The sequence below is a fragment of the Salvelinus sp. IW2-2015 genome, linkage group LG35 (assembly GCF_002910315.2).
Source record: "Salvelinus sp. IW2-2015 linkage group LG35, ASM291031v2, whole genome shotgun sequence".
Classification (NCBI taxonomy): Eukaryota; Metazoa; Chordata; class Actinopteri; order Salmoniformes; family Salmonidae; genus Salvelinus; species Salvelinus sp. IW2-2015.
The window spans coordinates 13,088,922-13,113,879 of NC_036874.1; the positions used below are offsets into that span (position 1 = coordinate 13,088,922).

Sequence of the window (24,958 nt, forward strand, 5' to 3'; positions counted from 1 at the left end):
GTGCCATGAGCCTACAGAGCCGTCCGCCAGACAGGAGCCGCGAGAGCCGCCGCCAGACAGGAGCCGCTAGAGCCGTCCGTCAGACAGATCTGCCAGAGCCGCCAACCAGACAGGATCTGCCAGAGCCGCCAACCAGACAGGATCTGCCAGAGCCGCCAACCAGACTCGGATCTGCCAGAGCCGCCAACCAGACAGGATCTGCCAGAGCCGCCAACCAGACCAGATCTGCAGAGCCGCCAACCAGACAGGAGTCTGCCAGAGCCGCCAACCAACAGGATCTGCCAGAGCCGCCAGCCAGACAGGATCTGCCACGAGCCGTCAGCCAACAGCGATCTGCCAGAAGCCGTCAGCGAGCCATGAGCTGCCAGAGCCGTCAGCGAGCCATGAGCAGCCAGAGCCGTCAGCGAAGCCATGAGCAGCCAGAGCCTTCAAGAGCCATGAGCGTCGAAGCCGTCAGCCTGCCATGAGCGCGAGAGCCTCAGCCTTGGCCATGTGCGTCGAGGCCGTCAGCCTGCCATGAGCGTCGAGAGCCGTCAGCCTGCCATGAGCGTCGAGAGCCGTCAGCCTGCCATGAGCGTCGGAGAGCCGTCAGCAGCCATGAGCGTCAGAGCGCCGTCAGCCAGCCATGAGCGTCGAGAGCCGTCAGTGCCCATGAGCGTCGAGACCGTCAGCCACCATGAGCGGTCGAGGCCGTCGTCAGCCATGAGCTGCCCTTCAGCCAAAAACGGTATTACCAGAACTGCCCTCGTCCAGCTGTTCTCTGTCCGGAGCTGCCTTTCAGTCCGGAGTTGCCCCTCTATCATTATCTCCTCTCTATCTTACTCTACCTCTATATTCTTATCTATCCCTCTGTTGTCTATCTCTCTGTCTCGTGGCTGTCTTCTATTAGTGATGGATACTAAGAGATTTGTGGGGTAAAAGGAGGGTGGACATTCTTAGGGGAGATGGAAGCTAGATGGACTTGATGGTGTGTGGACAGCGTCAGAGCCGAGAGCACCACGTGGTCAACTGCCCACCCAGACCTCCCCTGCGGATTCTGTGCTGGTGCGCCCGGCGTTCGCACCTTAGGGGGGGGTTCTGTAACGGTCCTGACCTGTTTATGTTGTTTTTGTTATGTGTTTAGGTCAGGGCATGTGTTTGGGGTGGCAGTCTATGTTATCTGTTTCTGTGTTGTTTTGGGTTGCCTGGTATGGCTCTTAATAGAGGCAGGTGGTTGGCGTTCCTCTAATTAAGAGTCAATTTAGTAGGCGGTGTCACAGTGTTCGTTGTGGGTGTGTCTTCCGTGTCTGTGTCTTACACCACGCGGGACTGTTACGGTTTGTTTTCAGTTTGTGTTAGTCTATGTTTCCTATTCGTGCGTTCTTCTTGTTTTATGTAAGGTCGTCTCTAGGTCTGTCTACACCGTTTGTTTTTTGTTAGTTTATTCAAGTTCGTGTTTTTTCGTTCAATAAATGTGTTCAACTCCACTGCGCCTTGGTTCGATAATACTCCTCCTTTTGACTGAAGAGGGAGGAGACCGCCGTTACAATAAAACAGTGAAAATGGGTTTCTCTTATATTACAAAAAGGACATCCACTCTGAACATCTGAGTTAATAACAAATACAAACCATTAACTGCAATGTACCATGTAAACCTCCATTGCATATCACCAGTACCCTTTTGTAACGGTGCTTGTACTGTCTTCCATTCTGGCTTTACCTTGTCATTCAGATGCCCCAATTTTACCTCCATGGAGTGTCTTTTCTATTTTTCCATTTATCTTTATTCAAACCTTGACACACCCCATACAAGTCCTTCCCATCACCTCATCCAAACCCACTCCTCCAACCCTCTCAAATCCGACAATAACGCCTTTCTTTCTGACTCTGGGATATTGGTGTAAGTCCCTAGCTTGGAAATGAGACGTCTTCATCTTGTACCTTCTTCTTGTGGCTACTAAGCATACCCCATCTTCCGCTGACAGAGCTTCCTGCAGCTCCCCAGCATTTGTCCGACAATCCTTTCCGACCTCATCCCCAATATGTTCAGCCACCCGTCTTCCATCCATTAAGGCGGGCCCAGCCATGCCATTAACTGTTTTAAGGTGATGATCTTTGCCCTTCACCAGAATCTTGGAGAAATGTGGACAGCTGGCAGTTGTACACATCAGTCTTGCCCCATACACCAGAGGTTCCTCCACAGCCAATGCACTGACTCCGCTGAAGTTCGTTGCGCACCTTCATTATGCTCCACACTCTGAGAGGCCTCTGTAAAACGGGAGTACTCCCCCAGAAATCTGGCTACTAAAACCAGAAATAAAGCCTTCTTAACCTAATCCTCACCCTCGTCATACAAACCTGCCACCCTCCTCCCCACCAATTTCCGGTCCATAAAACAACTTGAATAACTGAAACCGGAAAGCAGCAGCCCTACTAGATGTTTACATTGCCAAAGCAAGTGAAATAGATACTAAACAAAAGTGAAATAAACAATAAAAAAATAAACAGTAAACATTACACTCACAAAAGTAAAAAAAATAATGAAGACATTTAAAATGATATCATGTGCAAATAGTTCAAATAAATAAACATAAATATGGGTTGTATTTACAATGGTTTGTTCTCACTGGTTGCCCTTTCCTTGTGGCAACAGGTCACAAATATTGCTGCTGTGATGGCGCACTGTGATATTTCACCCAATAGATATGAAAGTTCATCAAAATTGGGTTTGTTTTCAAATGCTTTGTGGGTCTGTGTAATCTGAGGAAAATATGTGTCTCTAATATGGTCATACATTTGGCAGGAGGTTAGGAAGTGCAGCTCAGTTTCCACCTCATTTTGTGGGCAGTGTGCACATAGCCTTTCTTCTCTTATTAAGATTAAGAGCCAGGTCTGCCTACGGTGGCCTTTCTCAATAGCAAGGCTATGCTCACTGAGTCTGTACATAGTCAAAGCTTTCCTTAAGTTTGGGTCAGTCACAGTGGTCAGGTATTCTGCCACTGTGTATTCTCTGTTTAGGGCCAAATATTTTTCTAGTTTGCTCTGTTTTTTTGTTGATTCTTTTTGTCAAGTAATTATCTTTTTGTTTTCTCATGATTTGTTTGGGTCTAATTGTGTTGCTGTCCTTGGGCTCTGTGGGGTCTGTTTGTGAACAGAGCCCCAGGACCAGCTTGCTTAGGGGACTCTTCACCCGGTTCATCTCTCTATAGGTGATGGCTTTGTTATGGAAGGTTTGGGAATCGCTTCCTTTTAGGTGGTTGTAGAATTTAACGGTTATTTTCTGGATTTTGATAATTAGCGGGTATCAGCCTAAATCTGCTCTGCATGCATTATTTGGTGCTTTACGTTGTACACGGAGGATATTTTTGCAGAATTCTGCATGCAGGTAGCCTAGTGGTAAGAGCATTGGGCCAGTAACCGGAAGGTTGCTGGATAGAATCCCTGAGCTGACAAGGTAAAAATCTGTCATTCTTCCCCTGAGAAGGCAGTTTACCCACTGTTCCCCGGGTGCTGAAGACGTGGATGTTGATTATGGCAGCCCCCCGCACCGCTCTGATTCAGAGGGGTTGGGTTAAATACGGAAGACACATTTAAGTTGAATGCATTCAGTTGTACTGTACAACTGACTAGGTATTCCCCTTTCAATTTGGTATTTGTACCATTTTGTGAATTCTTGGTTGGTGAGCGGACCCCAGGCCTCACAACCATAAAGGGCAATGGGCTTTGTAACTGATTCAATAATTTTTTACCAGATCCTAATTGGTATGTCGAATTTTATGTTCCTTTTGATGGCATAGAAGGCCCTTCTTGCTTTGTCTCTCAGATCATTCACAGCTTTGCGGAAGTTACCTGTGGCGCTGATGTTTAGTCCGAGGTATGTATAGTTTTTTATGTGCTCTAGGGCAATGGTGTCTAGATGGAATTTGTATTTGTGGTCCTGGCAACTGGACCTTTTTTGGAACACCATTATTTTTGTCTTACTGAGATTTACTGTCAGGCTCCAGGTCTGACAGAATCTATGCAGAAGATCTAGGTGCTGCTTCAGGCCCTCCTTGGTTGGGGACAGAAGCACCAGATCATCAGTAAAGAGTAGACATTTGACTTCAGATTGTAGTAGGGGGAGGCCGGGTGCTGCAGACTGTTGTAGTGCTCTCGCCAATTCGTTGATATACTGTATATGTTGAAGAGGGTGGTGCTTAAGCTGCATCCCGATCTCACCCCACATTTTTTTGGCCAAATTTAACCACACACTTGTTGTTTGAGTACATAGATTTTATGATGTTGTATGTTTTACCCCCAACACCGCTTTTCATCAATGCGTATAGCCAAACCTCATGCCAAATTGAGTCAAAAGCTTTTTTTGAAATCATCAAAGCATGAGAAGAGTTGTTTTGGTTGGTTTGTTTCTTTGTCAATTAGGGTGTGCAGGGTGAATACATGGTCTGTCGTATGGTAATTTGGTAAAAAGCCAATTTGACATTTGCTCAGTACGTTGTTTTCACTGAGAAAATGTACAAGTCTGCTGTTAATGATAATGCAGAGGATTTCCCCAAGGTGGCTGTTGATGCAAATCCCACAGTGGTTAATAGGGTCAAAATTGTCTCCACTTTTGTGGATTGGGGTGATCAGCCCTTGGTTCCAATTATTGGGGAAGATTCCAGAGCTAACAATGATGTTAAAAAGTTAAAGTATAGTCAATTGGAATTTGTGGTCTGTATATTTTATCATTTAATTTAGGATACCATCAACACCACAGGCCTTTATATTTGGAGGGTTTGTATTTTGTTCTGTAGTTTATTAAATGTAATTGGAGAATCCAGTGGGTTCTGGTAGTCTTTATTAGTTGATTCTACGATTTGTATTTGATTATATATATGTTTTTGCTGCTTGTTCTTTGTTATAAGGCCAAAAAGATTGGAGAAGTGGTTTATCCATGCATCTCAATTTTGGATAGATAACTCTTGTTGTTGTTGTTTGATTAGTGTTTTCAAATTTTTCCAGAAGTGGTTAGATTTCTATGGATTCTTCAATTACATTGAGCTGATTTCTGATGTGCTGTTCCTGCTTTTTCCAAAGTTATTTCTGTATAATTTTAGTGATTCACCATACTGAAGGAGTAGGCTCAGGTTTTCTGGGTCTCTATGTTTTTGGTTAGATTGGTTTGATGAAACCTAAGAAAGAAATTGAGAAACCTTTTTTTTTATTGTTGTTAATTTTCTTAGGTTTTCTTCTTGAAATGTTTTAGATTTGATAGGGAAGCTGAGAGGTCAAATATACTGTTTAGGTTTTCTACTGCCAAGTTTATACCTTCACTATTACAGTGAAATGTTTTGTCCCGGGATTGAATTTGTTGTTACCTAATTGTTTTTTGGTAAATTTCCACACTACTTTCCTTCCATCTATGCATTTCTTAATATTATTCAGTTCCTTTGGCTTTGATGCCTCATGATTGCATATTGCTGTGTTCAAGTAGACTGTGATTTTGCTGTGATCTGATAGGGGTGTCAGTGGGCTGACTGTGAATGCTCTGAGAGACTCTGGGTTGCGATCAGTGATAAAGTAGTCTATGGTATTACTACCAAGAGATGAGCTAAAGGTGTACCTACCATACGAGTCCCTTCAAAGCCTACCATTGACTATGTACATACCCAGCATGCGACAGAGCAGCAGGGGTTGTGACCCGTTTCTGTTGGTTATGTTGTCTTAGTTGTGCCTACTCTCTCTCTCACTCTCCCTTGCTCACTCTCTCAATCTCTCTACCTGGACTGCTGCTTCTCTCTCTCTCCGTCTCTCTCCCTGTGTTATTAAAGCTGAAGTGTGGTGGGCATGTGCAGTCTAGCAGGTGTTTTCACGCTCTGTCGTCATCTGTCCTTCGTCCACCCCATCAACCCTTACACCCCCTTCTCGACTGTGTTGTTTTTTAATTGACAGGACCCTGACTCCGCACATCCAACTGTCCAGTGGTGAGACACCACAGACACTCGCACACGCCCCTTTAGCTCCTCGTCTTCGATGTGATGCCCTTCACCCCCCTACCAAGGTCAAAGCGGCAGCCTTTATGCACAGCGCACACTCTAAGTGAGTGACAGAGGGGACAGGGGCTGTGATGGTGTGTATGCAAGAGTGAGTGTGTTTCTGTGCGTCAATAACTGACTCAGTTGCTGTGTGTTTCTGTTTGTACTTATACACATGGCTGTGGGTGAGTGTGACTGAGTAAGTGTGGGCTGTGTGTGTTGACCTGGTTAACACCGTGTGCAGTGAGGGAGGGTAAAGGCAGGGTGATACAGATTTTAGAATCAAGGTGACAATTGAGCTGTAAAAATGGGAATTGAGTGGGGAATAGGGAATAGCAGCCCTCTGGTGTGTAACCTTCGCCGTGTTGTTTTCAGGTTTCAGCTTATGCATACATCATTTGTGTGTGTGTGTGTGTGTGCGCGCGTGCGTGTGTGTGTGTGTCTACGTACGTCAGTGTGCTCCAGCATGTGTCCCACCTGCCTTTGAGCTGAGCCCTGGTACTGAATTAAATTAACCTAAATAAAACCTAGAAAAGCAGTGCACTAAGAAAGAACAATTGAGGACGCACCGTAATATAGCCTACTGTGCAGTGTGGCACGTGCACAAAGCATAGTATAGGTTACAGTATATCCAAGGTTGTTTCATAGAAATAACCTTAAAGAGCGGCTTAACTCACCGATTGTGCATCTGATTTTCTGCTGGTCATTAAGAAAAACGAGATTGTCCCTCTTGAGTCACGGTACAAACAACATAGCCACTACCACTTCCTCAAAATAGTCTGAATTATTATAGGATAAATAAGGATATAGGATATAGGTGCTACATAATGTGCAGGTCTGTCTCACTGCCTGGACGTTCTGCTGCCACGATTGGCTGGAGCGCAATCAATGCAGCTGTTTATTCCGTGCATGACAATTCTCCCTAGGCGTTACAATCCCGTGTTAGTGGGCATGATTGTAAAAACAAACCCAACCCTCAAGTACGTTCTGATGACCTCACTTACACAAATCTCACAAAACTCTGTTTTGGAATATACTGACTTTATGACCAAAGTGATTCTACTTACACTTTTTTGTGTTTCTGACTAACATCGATGCCACATAGGCAGTTTTCAACCAGATACACTTTGCGTTCAGTTGCCCTTTAACAAACACCTACCGCTGGTGACATTTCCTAGGCCTTGGTTATACAGTACATTGGACACAATGACTAATGTCTCCCCTCCCCCATGCAGTGAGAGGTAGTGATGCTGATGCAGCCAGTGTGTTCTTCCTTCCTGGGTTTCTTGGCCAGCCTAGATATCACAGCAGCAAGCAGCACGCTAATGTGATTATGGCTTTTAGCGGAGGATTTTCATGGACATTCTCCATCCCTCTCCATCCTTCAAGGCGCCATTAGTTCTCACTGTGGGATGGCCTGTCTTTGCTGGTGGCTGACACACTTAAAGCAAATGCGCACATACTGGACACACACACACACTATACAGGCGCACACACACGATAACTGTCTCGAAGGACCATGAAAAATGGTGGATCTTCAGACACATACACGCACTCATATTCAACTTAATAAAATGACTCTGTTTAGACTTTGTATTCATTTCAATACTTTGAAAAAATAAATATCTTAATTTACCATTGCCGTTGACTGTCATTTCCATCCATAATTAGGTTCACCTTTTTTTTTAGCTATTTGTTTATGAGACCGTGACACGAATTGGAATGCCTGCCCCTTTTCATTACGCTGTGCAATCAAGCCATGATTCCACCAAGAACCCGTGTTGAAATTAAAAGCGTGAGCAATTGGCCATCAGATGCTGCACTGCTTTCGACTGTCACGTTTCAGACCCCTCTCTGCCTGGAATTACACTTGCCAAGCTTAGCGCGTATTGTCTTAGCGCACCTCTTTGCATTAATCAGACAAACCTCTGGGTGCTTCTTAGCTCCTGACTGCACAGCGTTTCTTCTCATAAGTCTCTGTTTATTAAACCTTAGAGGCAAGGCGGTGGCGGCAGCAGCAGCATAGAGATATCATGGACACGTTAGGAAAGAGATAGAGGAGATTGGTTGAAGATCTAGGAAGCACTCAGACAGGGTTTTGTCTAGAAGGGATTCTGCTTTTGTCAAAATAGACTTTTCGTAGCAGGCTTAGGAGATCTTACGCAGCAGGTTAGGAGAATTAACGTTGCAGGTTAGGAGAATTAGGTTGAAGGTTAAGAAAAGGGTTAGGGTTAGCTAAAATGCAAAACCTCAAAAACTTTTGAGGTCAAATGTAGACATGACCCTCAGACAGTGAGGGTCATAATATGGGCACCGTAAGGGTGGACTTGATGCGCATGCTGACATTTGGCGGAGTTTGGAGGGACAGAGCTAGTGTCATGCAGAGTATAGACCTGCCTCAGTATATCACTGCAAAGATAGCACTGTATGGCTGCTGTTATCTTTGTTTGCAGAGTCCGTTGATGCAAATTTCCAAAATATATATAAGGAGGGGAAGCTTCAGCAGTACTGTAGCCTAGTCATTTTGAAAATATAAACGCTTTAGGGCTGGGTGTTATATAGAACTATATGATGCTTTAGCATGATATTCCAAATGGCTGTATCACAAGAATCCAATTATTATTTTATTTTTTATGAGCATTTATGTCCACTTGTTCTCATGTTGTCTTTTTGGTCTCATCTCCTTCACTCCTTCTATGCTGTGTGCAATTTATCATTTACACACACACACAAAGCCCCTCCCTGTCACTCACAACAACAAAGATGAGAGATTAGTTCTTCCTGTCTGACAAGCAGTTTCAGCTGAGAAGGGTGCAATTGCGGCCAGAAGGCAGGCAGTCCAGCTCATAAAGGTATACATATATAGGTAGGAGCTACCGAACCCCATTTCTGGTGTGTTTGGACATTTACAAGCGAATGTGAATGAGAGACATTGTGTAAATGAACAGTACTGGCTCTGGAGCAGCGTACACCCTGTGTCTGTGAGGAGTCTGGAGTCGCTAGGGCAACCTGCCTGCCTGCTCTGTTCGAGAAGATGGGGGAGGAGCAGACTGGCCGAGAACGGAGGAGAAAAAATGCAAGAAAATCTAAAAATAGCAGTGACAGTACAGATAACTCACCCAAAGGGCTTTGACTTCTCGAACACAGCAGAAAGCCAACACAATATGATGCCGTGTCACCTTATTAATTCAGCCACTTACTTAGATAACTAGCAAGTTAAACTTAGGGATCGTGTTAATGCAGAATTCTTTGTTTTTCATACAGCAAAAAAATATGAAATGCATCAGAAATATCTTGCTGCGTTTTGTAAACGCAGATCTAAAATGCTTCTCATTGGAGTTTCTTCTGGGCATCAGAACTCATTTTGTGCTTCAGTTGCCTTTCTCCACTTGGATGAGAATTCACGAACGGGCATTCTATCAGCAGACAGTGTTCTGACTGACGTGTAGCTACTTTTCTCTGGTACTTTTATAGGTGTAGCTAGCCTACTTTTCTCCAGTAAAATGCAAGATTAACTTTAAGAAAAACATTAGGAAATGTAGCTGGCTACATTCTTTCTATGATAGACATATGACTGCCATGCAGTTTTTGCAAAAAATACATGTATTTTAGCCTACTTGCGTGGCTGCCAGACAAATAGCGTTGCACTTCTGTTGTCATCTAATGAAAATGAGGCTATTTTCTGCTTAAGGTGTTGCACTTATGTATTTTCTGTGAAAGAAAACTGTAGTTGCAAGTCCCTGATCACTCTATTGAAGCAAAAAAACACGGTTGACTTTCAATATAAAACGCGACCCCTGTCAATACACAGCTGGACACACCTGCTCCCTTCTCTTCTGGGGAACTATGGTAAGCTTCATAATGTAAAATAATGTGACAGGTGAAATGAAGAACGCAATCTGTTTTATCTTCTAACGTATTGCACAAGTTGACTGCAGGTATTTACTTAAAAAGTAGTTACAAATATTCAAATACCGTTATTGACGGTATTGAAAAACGATCCTGTGGCTATTTCCAAATAAATACCTGTGTATGCGGTATATACGGTATATCGCCCAAGTCTAATTCCTGCATCTGCAGGAACACCTCTTTATACTTCTATTGGTACATTGTTTTGCTAGGACTCCGGTACACAGCAGGCTGGATAGGTAGCTAGCTAGCTAACGATAGCTAGGACACCGGTAGACAGTGTCCTTCGCCTCCACCTGCCAGGCACTGCTTTCCCACAGTTCTGTTAACGACGGCGAGGGCAGGTCTTCGGCAATTGGGAGCGAAGGACACTGTGCTAGCTATTTAGCTAGGAGGACCCCAGTACACAACAGGCGGGAGGTGGGGGCGACACTGGTAGCTAGCTAGCTTGGACATCGGTAGACATCGGTAGAATGTCAAAGGTGTCACACAAGCATGAAGATGGCGTGCTCGATTGCAGGAACCAACGGGATGCTCGAGGCGTTCCACATGCAGGAATGCCCCGAATTGCAGGCACCAATCACACACTATTGTTTCAACTCTGTATTTGCATTTGAGGGTTGGTCTAACAGAATCGGTCATATGGACACCAAAACACATTGAGTCATTATTTTACTGTAATAGAGGGGAAATGAACTATTCTATTGATTCCCTTTTTAGGTAGAGAAGGCACTACTAAAACAGGAGTATCAATGAACATTGATTCTGGAAAATGAATGCTCAGTTTGTCACACGTGGCATTGCGGTACTATGTCCCACTAGTAACATTGTAGCCAAAGACTATTACACTAGCTGTCTAGTCTGTGTTTTATAATTGTGCTAAAATCATCAAACACTATTATATAAGGAATTGGAAACTCGTTCCCATTCTGAGAAATAAGGTAGGCCACTCGATTTCAACACCTGAACAAAGTGGACGGGCTAGCATGCTGTCCAAACAGTTGGAGACAGACAGAAGGGGGTGTTCATAACCATTCCACTCTTCCCACCTTGTCATCTAGCAAAGAGATCCAAGTTGGCTAAACTTGAAGTATAAAGATTAGCTGGCTACTCACTAGCACGTGGGCTTGTGCTTGAGTGATTGATTATGAGACCCGTGTTCATTTTCTATAAAGTTAGTCAGTATTTGTGAATGTGTATTAACCATGGTTCTGGTTAGAATTGTAACAAAAAGGGCATTTTCATAGACAGACGATGCCCAACACATATCAACCCCAGTTTTCCATTTAGTTTCATTCCTGTGGTAGTGTGTGTTTGCGTGCGTCTGTGTGACTTCTTGGTGCGTGTGCGTGTCTATTTGAAGGCAGGGTGAGCCTCACTGTACGCATCCCTCCTGTTGCCGTTTGTGTCCCTTCATTTCACGCTCTGACGTCCCTGCGTGAATCCTCCTCTTCCCCCGGCTCATTATCAACACTGTTCAATGAGACACACACACATGGGGTGGGGGGGGGGAGAAACCAAATCATTATTCAAATAATACAGGGGGTCAGTGCGTACGCTACAACACCTTTGTTTGTATATTTCTGACTTTCCCGTCACAAATAACTAAGTAAACCGCCAAACACATCCAGCCTGACCTGGATCAATGAGGTACTCAGCACCGCGGCGGCTGAGATGCCAACCAGGGGATTTGGGGATTGAGAATGCGAATGGACCGTCTGTTGTTGTTATAACGGCATTATGCTCACCCTCCTCCCTCTCTTCTCTCATTTTCCTTGGCAGGACCAAGTGTGCACGGAGCCGAATTCGGCCACCTGCCCGACAACATTACAGTGCTGGAAGGCGAGAGCATCATTCTGAGGTAACTCTTTGATCTTACACCTGCACCTACTAATTACATGTTGAAATTGTTTTTTTTTTCACCTGTCATCATGCTGACTTAATTGCCAATTCAATGTCATAAAAACCCCATGAGGTATACCCCAACTAGGTTAAAAAATGTCCCTCAGCAAAACTGCCATTTTGTCAATATCCTGGACTTTGAGGCCTTCATAAAAGCCTACTGTCTATCAACATTTGAACTCTTTAACCCGCTGTCAGGTGTCATTCCAAATCTGGTCACCATCGCTGTCATTTCATATTGCCTAGCCCTAGAACCATAGACCGCCACAGGCTCCTGTAGTTGATATATGATGCCCTTTCATACTTACAGGCTCATCTATTCATTGCATGAGCGATTAAAGGTAATATCACTGGCATAGATGAGGCCTATTCACTGGAGGCCGTGTGATCTACCTCACAGAGATTTTTTTTTTTACCCTGGCCACATCAATTAAACATAAGCACTCAGGCTTATCCTCTCCTGGCCTGTTCCCCAGCTGAAGCTTCTAAGGACATCTAGTGGTGAAGGACAGTACTGTAGTCATAATGTCACAAAACATTTCTAGTTCAGAAACTGTGAAAATTACATTCCAAACTCAAAATAATATTTATATTCATACATACGTATAGACTGAGTGTACAAAACATTAGGAACCTCTGCTCTTTCCATGACAGACTGACCAGGTGAATCCAGGTGAAAGCTATGATCCTATCTGCTTCAATCAGTGTAGATGAAGGGGAGGAGACAGGTTAAAGAAGGATTTTTAAGCCTTGGGACAATTGAGACATGGTTTGTTTATGTGTGCCATTCAGAGGGTGAATGGGCAACACAAAATATTGAAATTCCTTTGAACGGGGTATGGTAGTAGGTGCCAGGCGTACCGATTTGAGTGTGTCAAGAACTGCAACGCTGCTGGGATTTTCACGCTAAACAATTTCCTGTGTGTATAAAGAATGGTCCGCCACATTGTTTACATCAAAAGTTAGGTAGCAGCAGTAACTACCACTATCAGCCCCTCTCTCCCCCTCACCAATGTCTCTCCTAGCTCTTCATCTGCTTCCTCCAAAACACAACTATATTTTACCCAGGTGTATTGCCCTCGTAGTTTCAATTAGGAAACATACAGTATTTGTTATGAACCGCTACCTTGTGCTAGGTATATATTAACAACCTTACATTACGAGACCTGGCTAGTGGTTTGTTTACGAATGCTAGTGCTGACTCTTTGTGGTGATAATATTGAATTGCATATACTAATTGCAACAGGATGATCAAAATGTAATTTGAAATTAATTCAAAATTAACCTTAAAATATTCCTTTCTGCACTCACTCACGAAAGTGATATTTGCGACCTGACCAAATTCACATAGAAATTTGAGTTATAGATCTGTCATTGTCTTTGAAAGCCAGTCTAAGAAGTGGTATATCTGGTATATGTGCGCTATTTCTATGCTTGCTGTTCTTATGTTTAGTCGTTTTTGCACCTTTTGCTTTTGGTTTTGTACACTAACTTCAAAAAGCTGAAAATACAATATTTGTGTCTATTTAAAATATATTTCACAGCAGTTTAGATTCTCTACACTGCTTGTTTTGTCTTATAAACTGAAATTAGGCGAACTACTAGAATCTTAGCAACCAGAAAACAAGCCATTTCTGCATATTGCAACTTTAAGGCCTACCTTCATTACAAGGGTAGGGCTTGCACTAATCCATTTCATGACGCATGTACAGTAGCTGTAAAAGTCAAATCTGGTATCCATCAACATGGTTAGCCTCATTAATTGTCTAATGAAAAAGACGGTAACACTTCGTAAGGGGCCCTTATTACAGTGTAATTACATATGTAATTACACTGTAACATGTATTCTAAATAATTGTAATAATTCAAAGTTACACTGTACCTGGTGTAACAATGAATGCTTGTTACCATGCTTGTTTCTAATTTCAAAGTTTATCATCCGACTCACCATATTTCAGCCTGCACAAACCACATGATAAGTGTTAGTGAATTGATAACCGACCACCTCAGTGACCCAACTCTGCAATAAAGGGCCCCGGAATTTGATGCCCAGTCCCAATAGCAAAAACGGATTAAAAAACGGTTCACATAAAAAAAGAGCTTGCAGATCAAGCTAACTTTTGAGTCAGTGTTGTAGTACTCGAGACAGTCTTGAGACCACATTTTGAGTGTCTCGATCTTGTCTCATTGTCGGACTGTCGGATGTCGGATGTCAGTGTGAGGGTCCTGAGCGCTCTGGAGCAGGTTTTCATCAAAGATCTCTCTGTACTTTGCTCTATTCATCTTTCCCTCGTTCTTGACTCCCAGTCCCTGCTGCTGAAAAACATCCCCATAGCATGATGCTGCCACCACCATGCTTCACCGTAGGGATGGTGCCAGGTTTCCTCCAGACGTGACRCTTKGCATTCAGGCCAAAGAGTTCAATCTTGGTTTCATCAGACCAGAGAATCTTGTTTCTCATGGTCTGAGAATCCTTTAGGTGCCTTTTGGCAAACTCCAAGCGGGCTGTCATGTGCCTTTGTGTGAGGAGTGGCTTCCATCTGGCCACTCTACCACAAATACCTGATTGGTAGAGATGGTGCAGAGATGGTTGTCCTTCTGGAAGGTTCTGCCATCTCCACAGCGCAACTCTGGAGCTCTGTCAGAGTGACAACCAGGTTCTTGGCCACCTCCCTGACCAAGGCCCTTCTCCCCTTATTGCTCAGTTTGGTCAGGCGGTCAGCTCTAGGTTCGAAACTTTTTCCATTTAAGAATGATGGAGGCCACTGTGTTCTTGGGGACCTTGAATGCTGCAGAAATGTTTTGGTACCCTTCCCCAGATCTGTGCCTCGACACAATCCTGTCTCGGAGCTCTACGGACAATTCCTTCAACCTCATGGCTTGGTTTTTGCTCTGACATGCACTGTCGACAGTGGCACCTTATACAGACTGGTGTGTGCCTTTCCAAATCATGTCCAATTAATGGAATTTACCACAGGTAGACTCCAATCAAGTTGTAGAAACATCTCAATGATGATCTATGGAAACAAGATGCACCTGAGCTCAATTTCGAGTCTCATAGCAAAAGGTCTGAATACTTATGTAAATAAGGTATTTATGTTTTTAATTTTGAATAAATGTGCAAAAATTCCCCAAAAACTGCTTTCACTTTGTCATTATGGGGTATTGTGTGTAGATTGAGGAGGATTTTTTTTTAATTCATTTGAGAATAAGGTTGTAACGTAACAAAATGTGAAAAAAGGGAAGGGGCCTGAATACTTTCCGAATGCACTGTATTATCGACATGTTTGCACAGTGGCGAACCTATTGGACCTAGGCCTTCAGTGTGTGACAGGGTAATGATGCTGAAAAGGCAGCAACAGTAATACCAGCGCACTCATGTAGGAGAGTACACTTTTTGTAAAACACAGAGGGCCAGTGGTGTAATGGAGGCTATATGCAAGTATACGCCTTATACCCACTTTCTTTTCAGTATATTCACTTCTTAATCCCCACTGATGCGTATCAAATTAGTGTAGTGGAGGTATACGATTTATCAATTATGTAGTACAATAGTGAAATTGTGAAAAGCGATTGTGCAGGCTACTTTGTGCATCACAAAGTAGCCTGCACAATCGCTTTTGTCCAGGTGGGAAAGGGCAGTGTGGAGTGCAATAGAGATAGCGTCATCTGTAGATCTGTTGCAAATTGGAGTGGGTCTAAGGTTTCTGGGATAATGGTGTTGATGTCAGCCTTTCAAAGCACTTCATGGCTGCATACGTGAGTGCTATGGGTCAGTAGACATTTAGTCAGGTTAGCTTAGTGTTCTTGGGCACAGGGACTATGGTGTTCTGCTTAAAACATGTTGGTATTACAGACTCGGACAGGGAGAGGTTGAAAATGTCAGTGAAGACACTTGCCAGTTGGTCAGCGCATGCTCGCAGTACACATTCTGGTAATCCGTCTGGCCCTGCAGCCTTGTGAATGTTGACCTGTTTAAAGGTCTTACTCACATCGGCTGTGCAGAACATGATCACACAGTCTTCCGGAACAGCTGGTGCTCTCATGCATGTTTCAGTGTTATTTGCCTCGAAGCGAGCATAGAAATAGCTTGTCTGATAGGCTTGTGTCACTGGGCAGCTCTCAGCTGGGGTTACCTTTGTAGTTTGTAATGGTTTACAAGCCCTGCCACATCCGACGAGCATCAGAGTTGGTGTTGTATGATTCGATCTTAGTCCTGTATTGACGCTATGCCTGTTTGATGGTTCGTCGGAGGGCATAGCGGGATTTCTTATAAGCTTCCGGGTTAGAGTCCCTCTCCTTGAAAGCGGCAGCTCTAGCCTTTAGCTCAGTGCGGATGTAACCTGTAAATCCATGGCTTCTGGTTGGGGTATGTACGTACTGTCACTGTGGGGACGATATCATCGATACACTTATTGATGAAGCCAATGACTGATGTGGTGTACTCCTCAATGCCATCGGAGGAATCCCAGAACATATTCCAGTCTGTGCTAGTAAAACAGTCCTGTAGCTTAGCATCTGCTTCATCTGACCACTTTTTTAATAACCGAGCCACTGGTTCTTCCTGCTTTAATTTTATTTGTAAACAGGAATCAGGAAGATAGAATTATGGTCAGATTTGCCAAATGGAGGGTGAGGGAGAGCTTTGTACGTGTCTCTGTGTGTTGAGTAAAGGTGGTCTAGAGGTTTTTTTCCCTTTGGTTGCATATTTAACATGCTGATAGAAATTTGGTAAAACAGATTTAAGTTTCCCTGCATTAAAGTCCCCAGTCACTAGGAGCACCACCTCTGGATGATCGTGTTCCTGTTTGCTTACGGCGGAATACAGCTCATTGAGTCCGGTCTTAGTGCCAGCATCGGTCTGTGGTGGTGTGTAGACAGCTATTAAAAATACAGATGAAAATTCTCTAGGTAGATAATGTGGTCTACAGTTTATCATGAGATACTCTACCTCAGGCAAGCAAAACCTTGAGACTTCCGTTGTTTACAAATTAACATAGTCCGCCCCCTCTTGTCTTACCAGACGCCGCTGTCCTATCCTGCCTAGCTAACATGCAATCATTGGAAAATAAAATCGATGACCTACGAGGAAGATTAAACTACCAACGGGACATTAATACAATCATGTTGATAATGCAATGGGGGTTTATTCAATCGCCTAAGAATCCTCAGAATGCAGCCCGACCTCTGTCCTCTTTTTCTCCGTCTTCTCTTCATGCAAATTACAGGGATTTGGGCCTTCAAACGCTTCATTAATGACGTATTCATTCTATTACAGAGCACAGCAGAAGAACTTCATCAATTCCACTCCTTCATCAATACAAGCAGTGAACCTTTGAAATTCCCCCTCACCTTTGATGCGAATGAAATACGTTTTCTTTACATTTTTATTAAGAGGGAGGGGATGGTTTTAGCACGGATCTATACAAGAAGCCGACAGACAGGAATTCCCTGTTATGAGGAGACAGCTTCCACCCTACACCCCTAAAAAAAGAGCCTCCCCGTTAGCCAATACAGTCGCATACGCAGGATTTGTAGTACACAGAGTGACTATGATAATCAAGTCGACTATCTGGATGAGCGTTTCAGGCAGCGGGGTTACCCAGAGGAATGGCTGCAAGACGCAAGGGAACGTTATAAAAATATGACCCAGGATTACAGCCTCACGCCCAAACTACCCCGACCTCCTGACCAACGCGTTCAATGCTTCCTTCAATACTCCCCACTTGGTAAACAGTTTGACCACATCATTAAAAAAACCTGGCACATCTTGAGCACTGATCCACAACTGGAAAAGAGGTTAAAGAATCCCCGTGGGTCATCTTCAGAGGCGCCCCCAACATCACTCACATGGTGGTGAGGTCTGATCTTCCACCAGTGCCACGTGATACCTTTCTAGACAATGTGCCGGACGGTAACTTTAGATGTGGCGGATGTACCCAGTGTAACTTTACGAACAAATGCACGATGTTCAATCCCTCTATTACGGGCAAGGCCATTAAGATACAAAAAATGTGATATACCTGATCAAGTGTATTTGTTGTCTATGCTATGTAGGAAAAACAAAACGAGCTCTGAAAACAAGGATAGCAGAACACAGGAAAAATATCAGGACCCTTGACCAGAGAAACCTTTCGCATTTCATGGAGGCTCGTCACAACATTAGCTCTTTGAGACAGATTGGCATCGAACATGTTAAAACTTCTGGGGGGGGGGATACTGAGAGGAGAATTGTATTAGATTCACCATGTATGTACCATGTCTCCTAGAGGTCTGAACCAAGAGTTTACATTCATATTTCATTGATGTACAAGACATTGATTTGTCTTGTCATCCAGGTTACCCACTTGGTCATTTTGTAAATATATATTATTTTCTGGAACTACTACATGTGCCCATCTCATTGTTATTAAATGATTAGAGATACACAACTTGTTTTTGCACCCGCCATGTGTCATGTCCGCAATGGCCACGTGAGGTGAAATGTGTATATTTTGGGATGTGAAACTCAGTTTGTTTGACCTGACCAAGATCCATTTCGGATCAAAACGTTGTCAATAAATCAGGCCTTCTGTTTCTATAACTTAATAAAAAACTTACCCATGTGTTACACATCATCTTGGAGCCTCCACCTCCTGCTGCTAATTTTACTTTCCACGAAGGCAATTTTTTATTTTTTATTTTACCTTCATTTAACTAGGCAATTCAGTTTTAGACCAAATTCTTATTTTCAATGATGGCAGAACAACAGCTCGGGTATTCGATCTTGCAACCTTTCGGTTACTAGTCCAATGCTCTAACCACTAGGCTACCTGCCGCCCCAATGCAGCCCGCTGCGATGCTTTTTTGGGAAATCTGTTAACTTTAATTTTTTTAAATAGATTTGTCCTCGGTCGTAATTTTGACCTTGAGAAAACAACTACACTAAGTTAGCTAGCTTATCTAGCTAGCCTTTTACAGCCGCGATGGAACAGCTGTTGTTTTCAAACGCATCGGAAGTTCTTTGGAGTTCCAGGGTTCACTTCTGCTCCTCCTCAAAAATGTCTATGCTAGCATCTTTGTTCATACATGAGCACATACAGACTCACCTCAATATATGTACAATATGTTCCGTAGTTGCCATGGCGCCGTGTGGTCACCTAGGCAGAGAGCTCTGTAAATATTGTACTTTTGTACTTTTTTGTTGTTGCATTTTTTGGGGGGGGGGGGGTTGACTGCTGTGGGGGTTGATCACTTACTGTACATCTTGTAGTCTTGAGTCTCAGAGTTGCAGAATTGGGATGAAAAGTAATATTTTTGTCATATAGTTAGCTAGCTAGCTAACTGGCTGTTTGGATTCAAATAATGCAGCCCCGGCTTTATTGCTTCATCTGTCGGGAAGAATTACAACTAGTACTGGATGCTGTGACCAGAGATGGCAGAAGAGGGACTGTTCTTAACCACTGCCAAGGTGTGGTGGCTTTTCGTGCACTTTTCAGCAGCCGTAGCATCACCCAGGCCATGGAGGAGCAGTACTTACAGAGGAGCAGGTCCTATGGAGGAAAAGCAGATGCGGTGCACTGAGAAAGCGCTCCGGGCCTGTTTGTCAGACTGTCTTTGTTTCTCTCTGTCTGTTCTATTGATGCCCCCTCCCTCCGCTGAAGCTACACTGCCTTTCCAATCCAAACTGCCTCAACTCCCAGCCTTTCATCCCAAGCCAAATAGAGACATTCAATATCCATCTCTACCATCTACATTTATATGTGTTGTTTCTTTGTTTTGATTTTTATGCGCTTTGAGATTATTTTCTGTAATGAAAAGCGCTATTCAAGTGAAATAAATGATTATTAATAAATTATCTGGGTCTTGTCTTATCCCCTGTTTTCTCCCCCTCCATCTCAAAGGTGTAAAATTGACGAGGAGGTGACCCACAAGGCGTGGTTGAACCGCTCAAACATCCTGTTTGCGGGGACAGACAAGTGGTCGCTGGACAGACGGGTGTCGCTGGTCAACAGTAACACTAGTGACTTCTCCATCCAGATAGAGAGAGTGGAGGTGGCTGACGAGGGGCTGTACACCTGCAGCTTCCAGGCCAGCAACAAGCCCCGCATAGCCCATGTCTTCCTTATCGTCCAAGGTGAGTCCCTGGGGACATCTAGGTGGGGGGAAAGATGGGGTAGAATAAAATATTTGCATGTTTTAAATCTCAAGCCCAAATCATCCCAAAGTGTCTGACATTGGTTGCCTACATTCATGAATTTGTCAAAGGATATTTAAAACATGCTAATTTGGGGGATATGGACTTGGTTTCTGGACAAGCCAGGGAAAAACAAAAAAAGCATGGCTTTATCTTTCTCTTTGTCCATTGACTGTTTACAGGGTAAGTAAACAAATATTTAGCTGTATTAGCCCTTTAATTGCTATATTTTAATGTGTTTACAGTACATATTGTACTTGTTCTGTAATGGGCACGTACCACTTTATTTACGGGATTATTTATTCACCTCCAGGTTTTAGTCCAGCAATTGTAAACACAACTTTACTTTTACTTTACAAAAAAAATGTAAAGTGGCCCAAGGCCTTTGTTAGTGTTGTGCAGTGGATGGAGCCTTGGACTGAGCAAAGAAAGCAGCCAACCGAGGCCTTAGCAACTGAGCCTCGAGCCCAATACATTAGCACTGATGCAAGTTTACCTCAGAACTGAGAGGGGTGGGTAGATCCTGGGGTAAGTGGGTAAGACGATATGGGCGGCTATACAGGAGGCTGTCCAACTGCCTGACTGAATAATTGACAGTGCAGGACCAGATCTGGGCCTATCGTCAAGGCAACGGTGGAGTGAGTGAGAGTTTGACTGATCCTGAGTGACGTGATTTATTGGCGCCCGGCTGCTCGGCTGATGGATTGCAGACCTTTTCTCCCTGCATGTGTCAATTGTTATGTATATTGTACCTTGTGTACTAGCATATCGCAGTAATACAAGACCGGCGGTATAAAAATGAAGAATATTATATCAACTGGCCAACACACACACACCATGCTGCTGCAGAGATGGAGAGAGAGAGAGCAAGCTGGGCACGTTTCAGCAGTCGTGTGTGTGTGTGTGTGTGTGTGTGTGTGTGTGTGTGTGTGTGTGTGTGTGTGTGTGTGTGTGTGTGTGTGTGTGTGTGTGTGTGTGTGTGTGAATACAGTACTTGCATGCGTGTGTGTCTGTATATAGGCAGGGTGCAGGCAGGATTACCCAGAAGGCTAAGCCAGCCACTCTCCAACAGACTGTTCACACAGTGCAAGCGCCAAGGAGAAGCATTTATCCGCAGGGCAAATGGGCACACAGATGACCATGTTTCCCTAGTTTCCAAGTCGCCTCCAATTTCAGTCTTAACCGCGATATCACACAAAATAATTACACCCCAGAGTCACTGCATCAAACAGTGACGGCCATGGTGGGGTAGCGATGGCTCCAATCTTTGCTTTATCGCAAGAGAATTTTCGCCTGGCCAGAGAGTTAAAAATGGCATCCTGTAGTTAGATGCTTCGCAGAAAAACAGCCTCATGGCCAAGCTCATTAAGAGCAACGATAATGGGCCATTTAAATTCAAGGACCATCTAGTTATCTTTCTAACTATATGCATAGTGCCTGCTCTGGAATGGCAATTTAGAGCAAAACAGCATTTGATGGTGGTCATGCTGTGAAAAGAAAAAAACAAAGCAACTACCAAAGAGAGAAACTTCTAGACCTTGAGTGAAGATTTCCATCCCTATATTCAACACCAAAGTGAAGAACATTCTATAGCTTTGTCTTGTTTTAATAGAGAATCAGTGTTTGTCATTGGTAGTATTGTTATTTTGGTAACCCCTTACTTTTATGCTTGTCATTTCAGTTGTATACCTTGTTTATACCTTGTAAACAGTGAGGGGAGGGCAGCTTAGGTCTAGTTCCTCTTTTTTGGCAAGTCATGACTGTCAATAAAACCCAACTCTTTCGTCTTGCAGTGCCAGCCAGAATCGTCAACATCTCCCAAGACGTGTCAGTGAACGAGGGGGGCAACGTATACCTCTTCTGTCTGGCGGTGGGACGACCTGAACCCACTGTCACCTGGAAGGAGAACAAATGTAAGACGCCCGTCCCTGTCTCCTGTCGTAGTACCCAGTCCTCATGTCTCCTCTCCCAGTTGCCCGTCCCTTTCCCAGTCTCTGTGTCGTGTTCTTTGTCCGCTGTCGTAGTCTATACTAACTAGTCCCTGTTCCCAGTCCCTTGTTTCTGTCACCTGCCTGTCCCCTGTTTTCTGTCATAGTCCACCACCCTCTGTCCTAGTCCCTAGTGTCCCATGTCCACTGTCACCTGCCCTTGTTACCATTTCCATCACACCCAAGCTGTGGCTGCTAGTTTCCTCTCATACACACCACACACCCACACACACACACCCACACACACACATCACATCACACATAATTATCCACAAATAATGCATGCCAGCCACAATCATCAGCATCTGTCACCATCCTCACTGTCACCGCCTTCACCATGTCAACAATGCTAATAATGATGTTTGTCATTAGAACACTATTTATACATTGGTTTCGAGGGTGGTCGTGATAAAACGTCTAATAAGCTAAGTCATATCCATTTAGATTTGTTCGTGAAATGATTCCTATCCTATTACCATGTCTGCCACCATCGATGGTAAGATTTTAAATGATTTATTTCATGTTGATGCATCTCATAGAATGTGTTGAGCATGTTGAAGTTACCCTGCTAGGCGCTAGATAGGTTTTGCACAATGTTACAATGTGTTACAGTGACCTACTGGGGGTGCAACAGCTTGGAAGTAGCTGGAAGTCCTGCTCAATTTCCTCTCTATGCCCTGATAACACACACACACACACACACACACACCCTTAATGTACATTACAGCCACTTGCTGTGCTTGTCTGCAGACGTACAGCAGTTCTTCCTTGTCATCACTATACTCCCCCACCCTCGTTCCCTCACACACACCCCTTCAGTTTGCAGTGTGAGATAGGGCGGCATTGTTATTCTGTGGGAGTCACTGCAGCGAAGCCATGGGCTGCTGGGGGAGTGGTGGTGGGGAGGAGAGAGGGAGGGGAAAGAGAAGTCTAGAGAAACAGTGAGAATCTGCGAACCATCTGTCCCTCTATTCAGACACTGCAGTGGGTGGGAGACAAAGTGGTAGAGGGGTATCCCGCCTGGGTGTAGGGAGTCGGGACACACACCTTCAAGACAATCCACCATGCACCTGTCACTCTATTCAGACACTGCATTGGTGGATAGATTACAGTGGGACCCCTACGTAGGTGTAGAGACACAACTTGAAGACAATCCTCTGCACCTGGCATGGTGGCACCGTGGTGTCATCTTTCCCCTGGTCACCAGGGCCCTTATTCATAAGTGCTGGCAACAGAAATAGTTTTAAAACGTTTTGCAACAGCAAACAACAGGTAGTCCCTCCCTGTGTCAGTCTATTTCCTTCCAATGGATGCCTAATGAATACAACCCAGACGTGTACACACTGCTCCTAGTACTGCTCCTGCCCACTTTATCTCTCACTGATACCATCTCCATCTCCCATTCACACTCTTTCACAGACATCACCTAAACCCCCATTAAATCTGAGACTTCAAGCTCTTATCATTGGACATCTCATCCATTAGATAAGATGCGCACACACACTCACATACATTAACACAGACAAATAACCTCACTCACACACTCCTCACTTAATCGCCAAACAGCACGCCACATCGATGCTCTCTGGCCCACCCACTCCATCGCATCAGACTCCATTCACCATGGTCTCAGTCAAACAAACAATGCCTGCCAGATGCTCGACTACCGCTGATAGAGCTAGAAAGAACCAGACCACCTCTGCTACAGAAACACTCTACTGCAATATAACTCAAAGGCTCTGACTGAGTCTGACTGCTCAGTGCTCATAGTGTCAACGTCCTATAGGGAAATGGACTACAGTTTCACTGCAGGGCAGATCTAAACTTTGACCTCTTTCCTTTCAACCATCCGTCTGGCTTCCTCTTTTCCCCGCAGGTCTAATCTAAGTGTTTGGTTGGTGGTGGGAGTCCAGGCCTGCGTCTGAAATGGCACCCCCACACATCTCCGTTGACGCTGGCTGAGCACCCAACTCTGCCCCCGGGGAAGAAGGATAATCAAGGGAAGGGAAAGAAGCCAGAGATCCAAATCGCTGAGACACAACCAGGGCTGCAGAAGACATATTTAAAGAGACTGGCCTAATATATTATAGCTTCTAGAAAGGAGAGAGAGAGTGAGAGAGAGAGGGAGAGGGTAAGATAGAGAAAGGAAATGAGAAAAGAGAGAGAAGGCGAGAAAGAGGAAGACAAAAATTAACAGAGAAAGAGAGAAACGGAAAGACAAAAAAAGACAAAGAGAACGAGTGGTCGAAATTGAAATAAAGAGAAAGGGACGTCCATTATTGACAGCAACCCTGGAGCAATGCCTTGCTCAAGAGTAGGGGATTAAACATCCAACCTTTCAGTTGCTGTATGGTGGCAGGTAGCCTAGCGGTTAGATCATTGGTCCAGTAACTAAAAGAGTGCTTGTTAGAATCCCCAGCCAACTAGGTGAAATAATCTGTCAATCTGCCCTTGAGCAAGGCACTTAACCCTAATTGCTCCAGGGTCTGTCAGGACCCGGTGCGAGAAACAGTCACTAATAATCGTCAGAACCCAGAAGATGAGGCAGACACAGCAGTACTAGAGATGGTGGTTTAATTAAAGAACAAAATCTTCAGGCAAAGAAACTAAGTCCACAATGTCCAAAAATAAAGCCAAGAGGCACAAAATGGAAATCCTCCAAAATACAAAAGAAACTCCACAAAGTGGTAAAAACAGCAGGGAAAAACAAACCTCAAAAGACTACTCAAATAATACACAAGAACTAAACCAGAGAACCTCTGGAAAATCCAACAAGAGAAATATCTATATAAAACAAGGCTTGGGCTGGGTGCTAACTTACAAACACTGAGCAAGGAACTGAGGAACACACAGGGTTTAAATACTAACAAGGGAATGACCTACAGGTGCAAACAATAATTAGAGCAAGAAAAACAAAAGGTACAAAAAAGGTGCAATGGGGACATCTAGTGACCAAAACCCGAACAGTCTTGGCCAAAACCTGACAGGGT

General features: G+C 44.1%; 1 protein-coding gene across 1 annotated transcript in view; it reads left to right on the forward strand.

Moving 5' to 3' along the window:
* Positions 1-516: 516 nt before the first annotated feature.
* LOC111958691 (igLON family member 5-like) overlaps positions 517-24,958 on the forward strand; it is a 40,428-nt gene continuing 15,986 nt past the window's right edge. Inside the window, exons 1-4 of the mRNA XM_070437289.1 lie at positions 517-727; positions 11,670-11,763; positions 19,688-19,920; positions 21,774-21,893. Coding sequence (XP_070293390.1) covers positions 517-727; positions 11,670-11,763; positions 19,688-19,920; positions 21,774-21,893 — 658 coding nt within the window. The remainder of the gene's footprint in view (positions 728-11,669; positions 11,764-19,687; positions 19,921-21,773; positions 21,894-24,958) is intronic.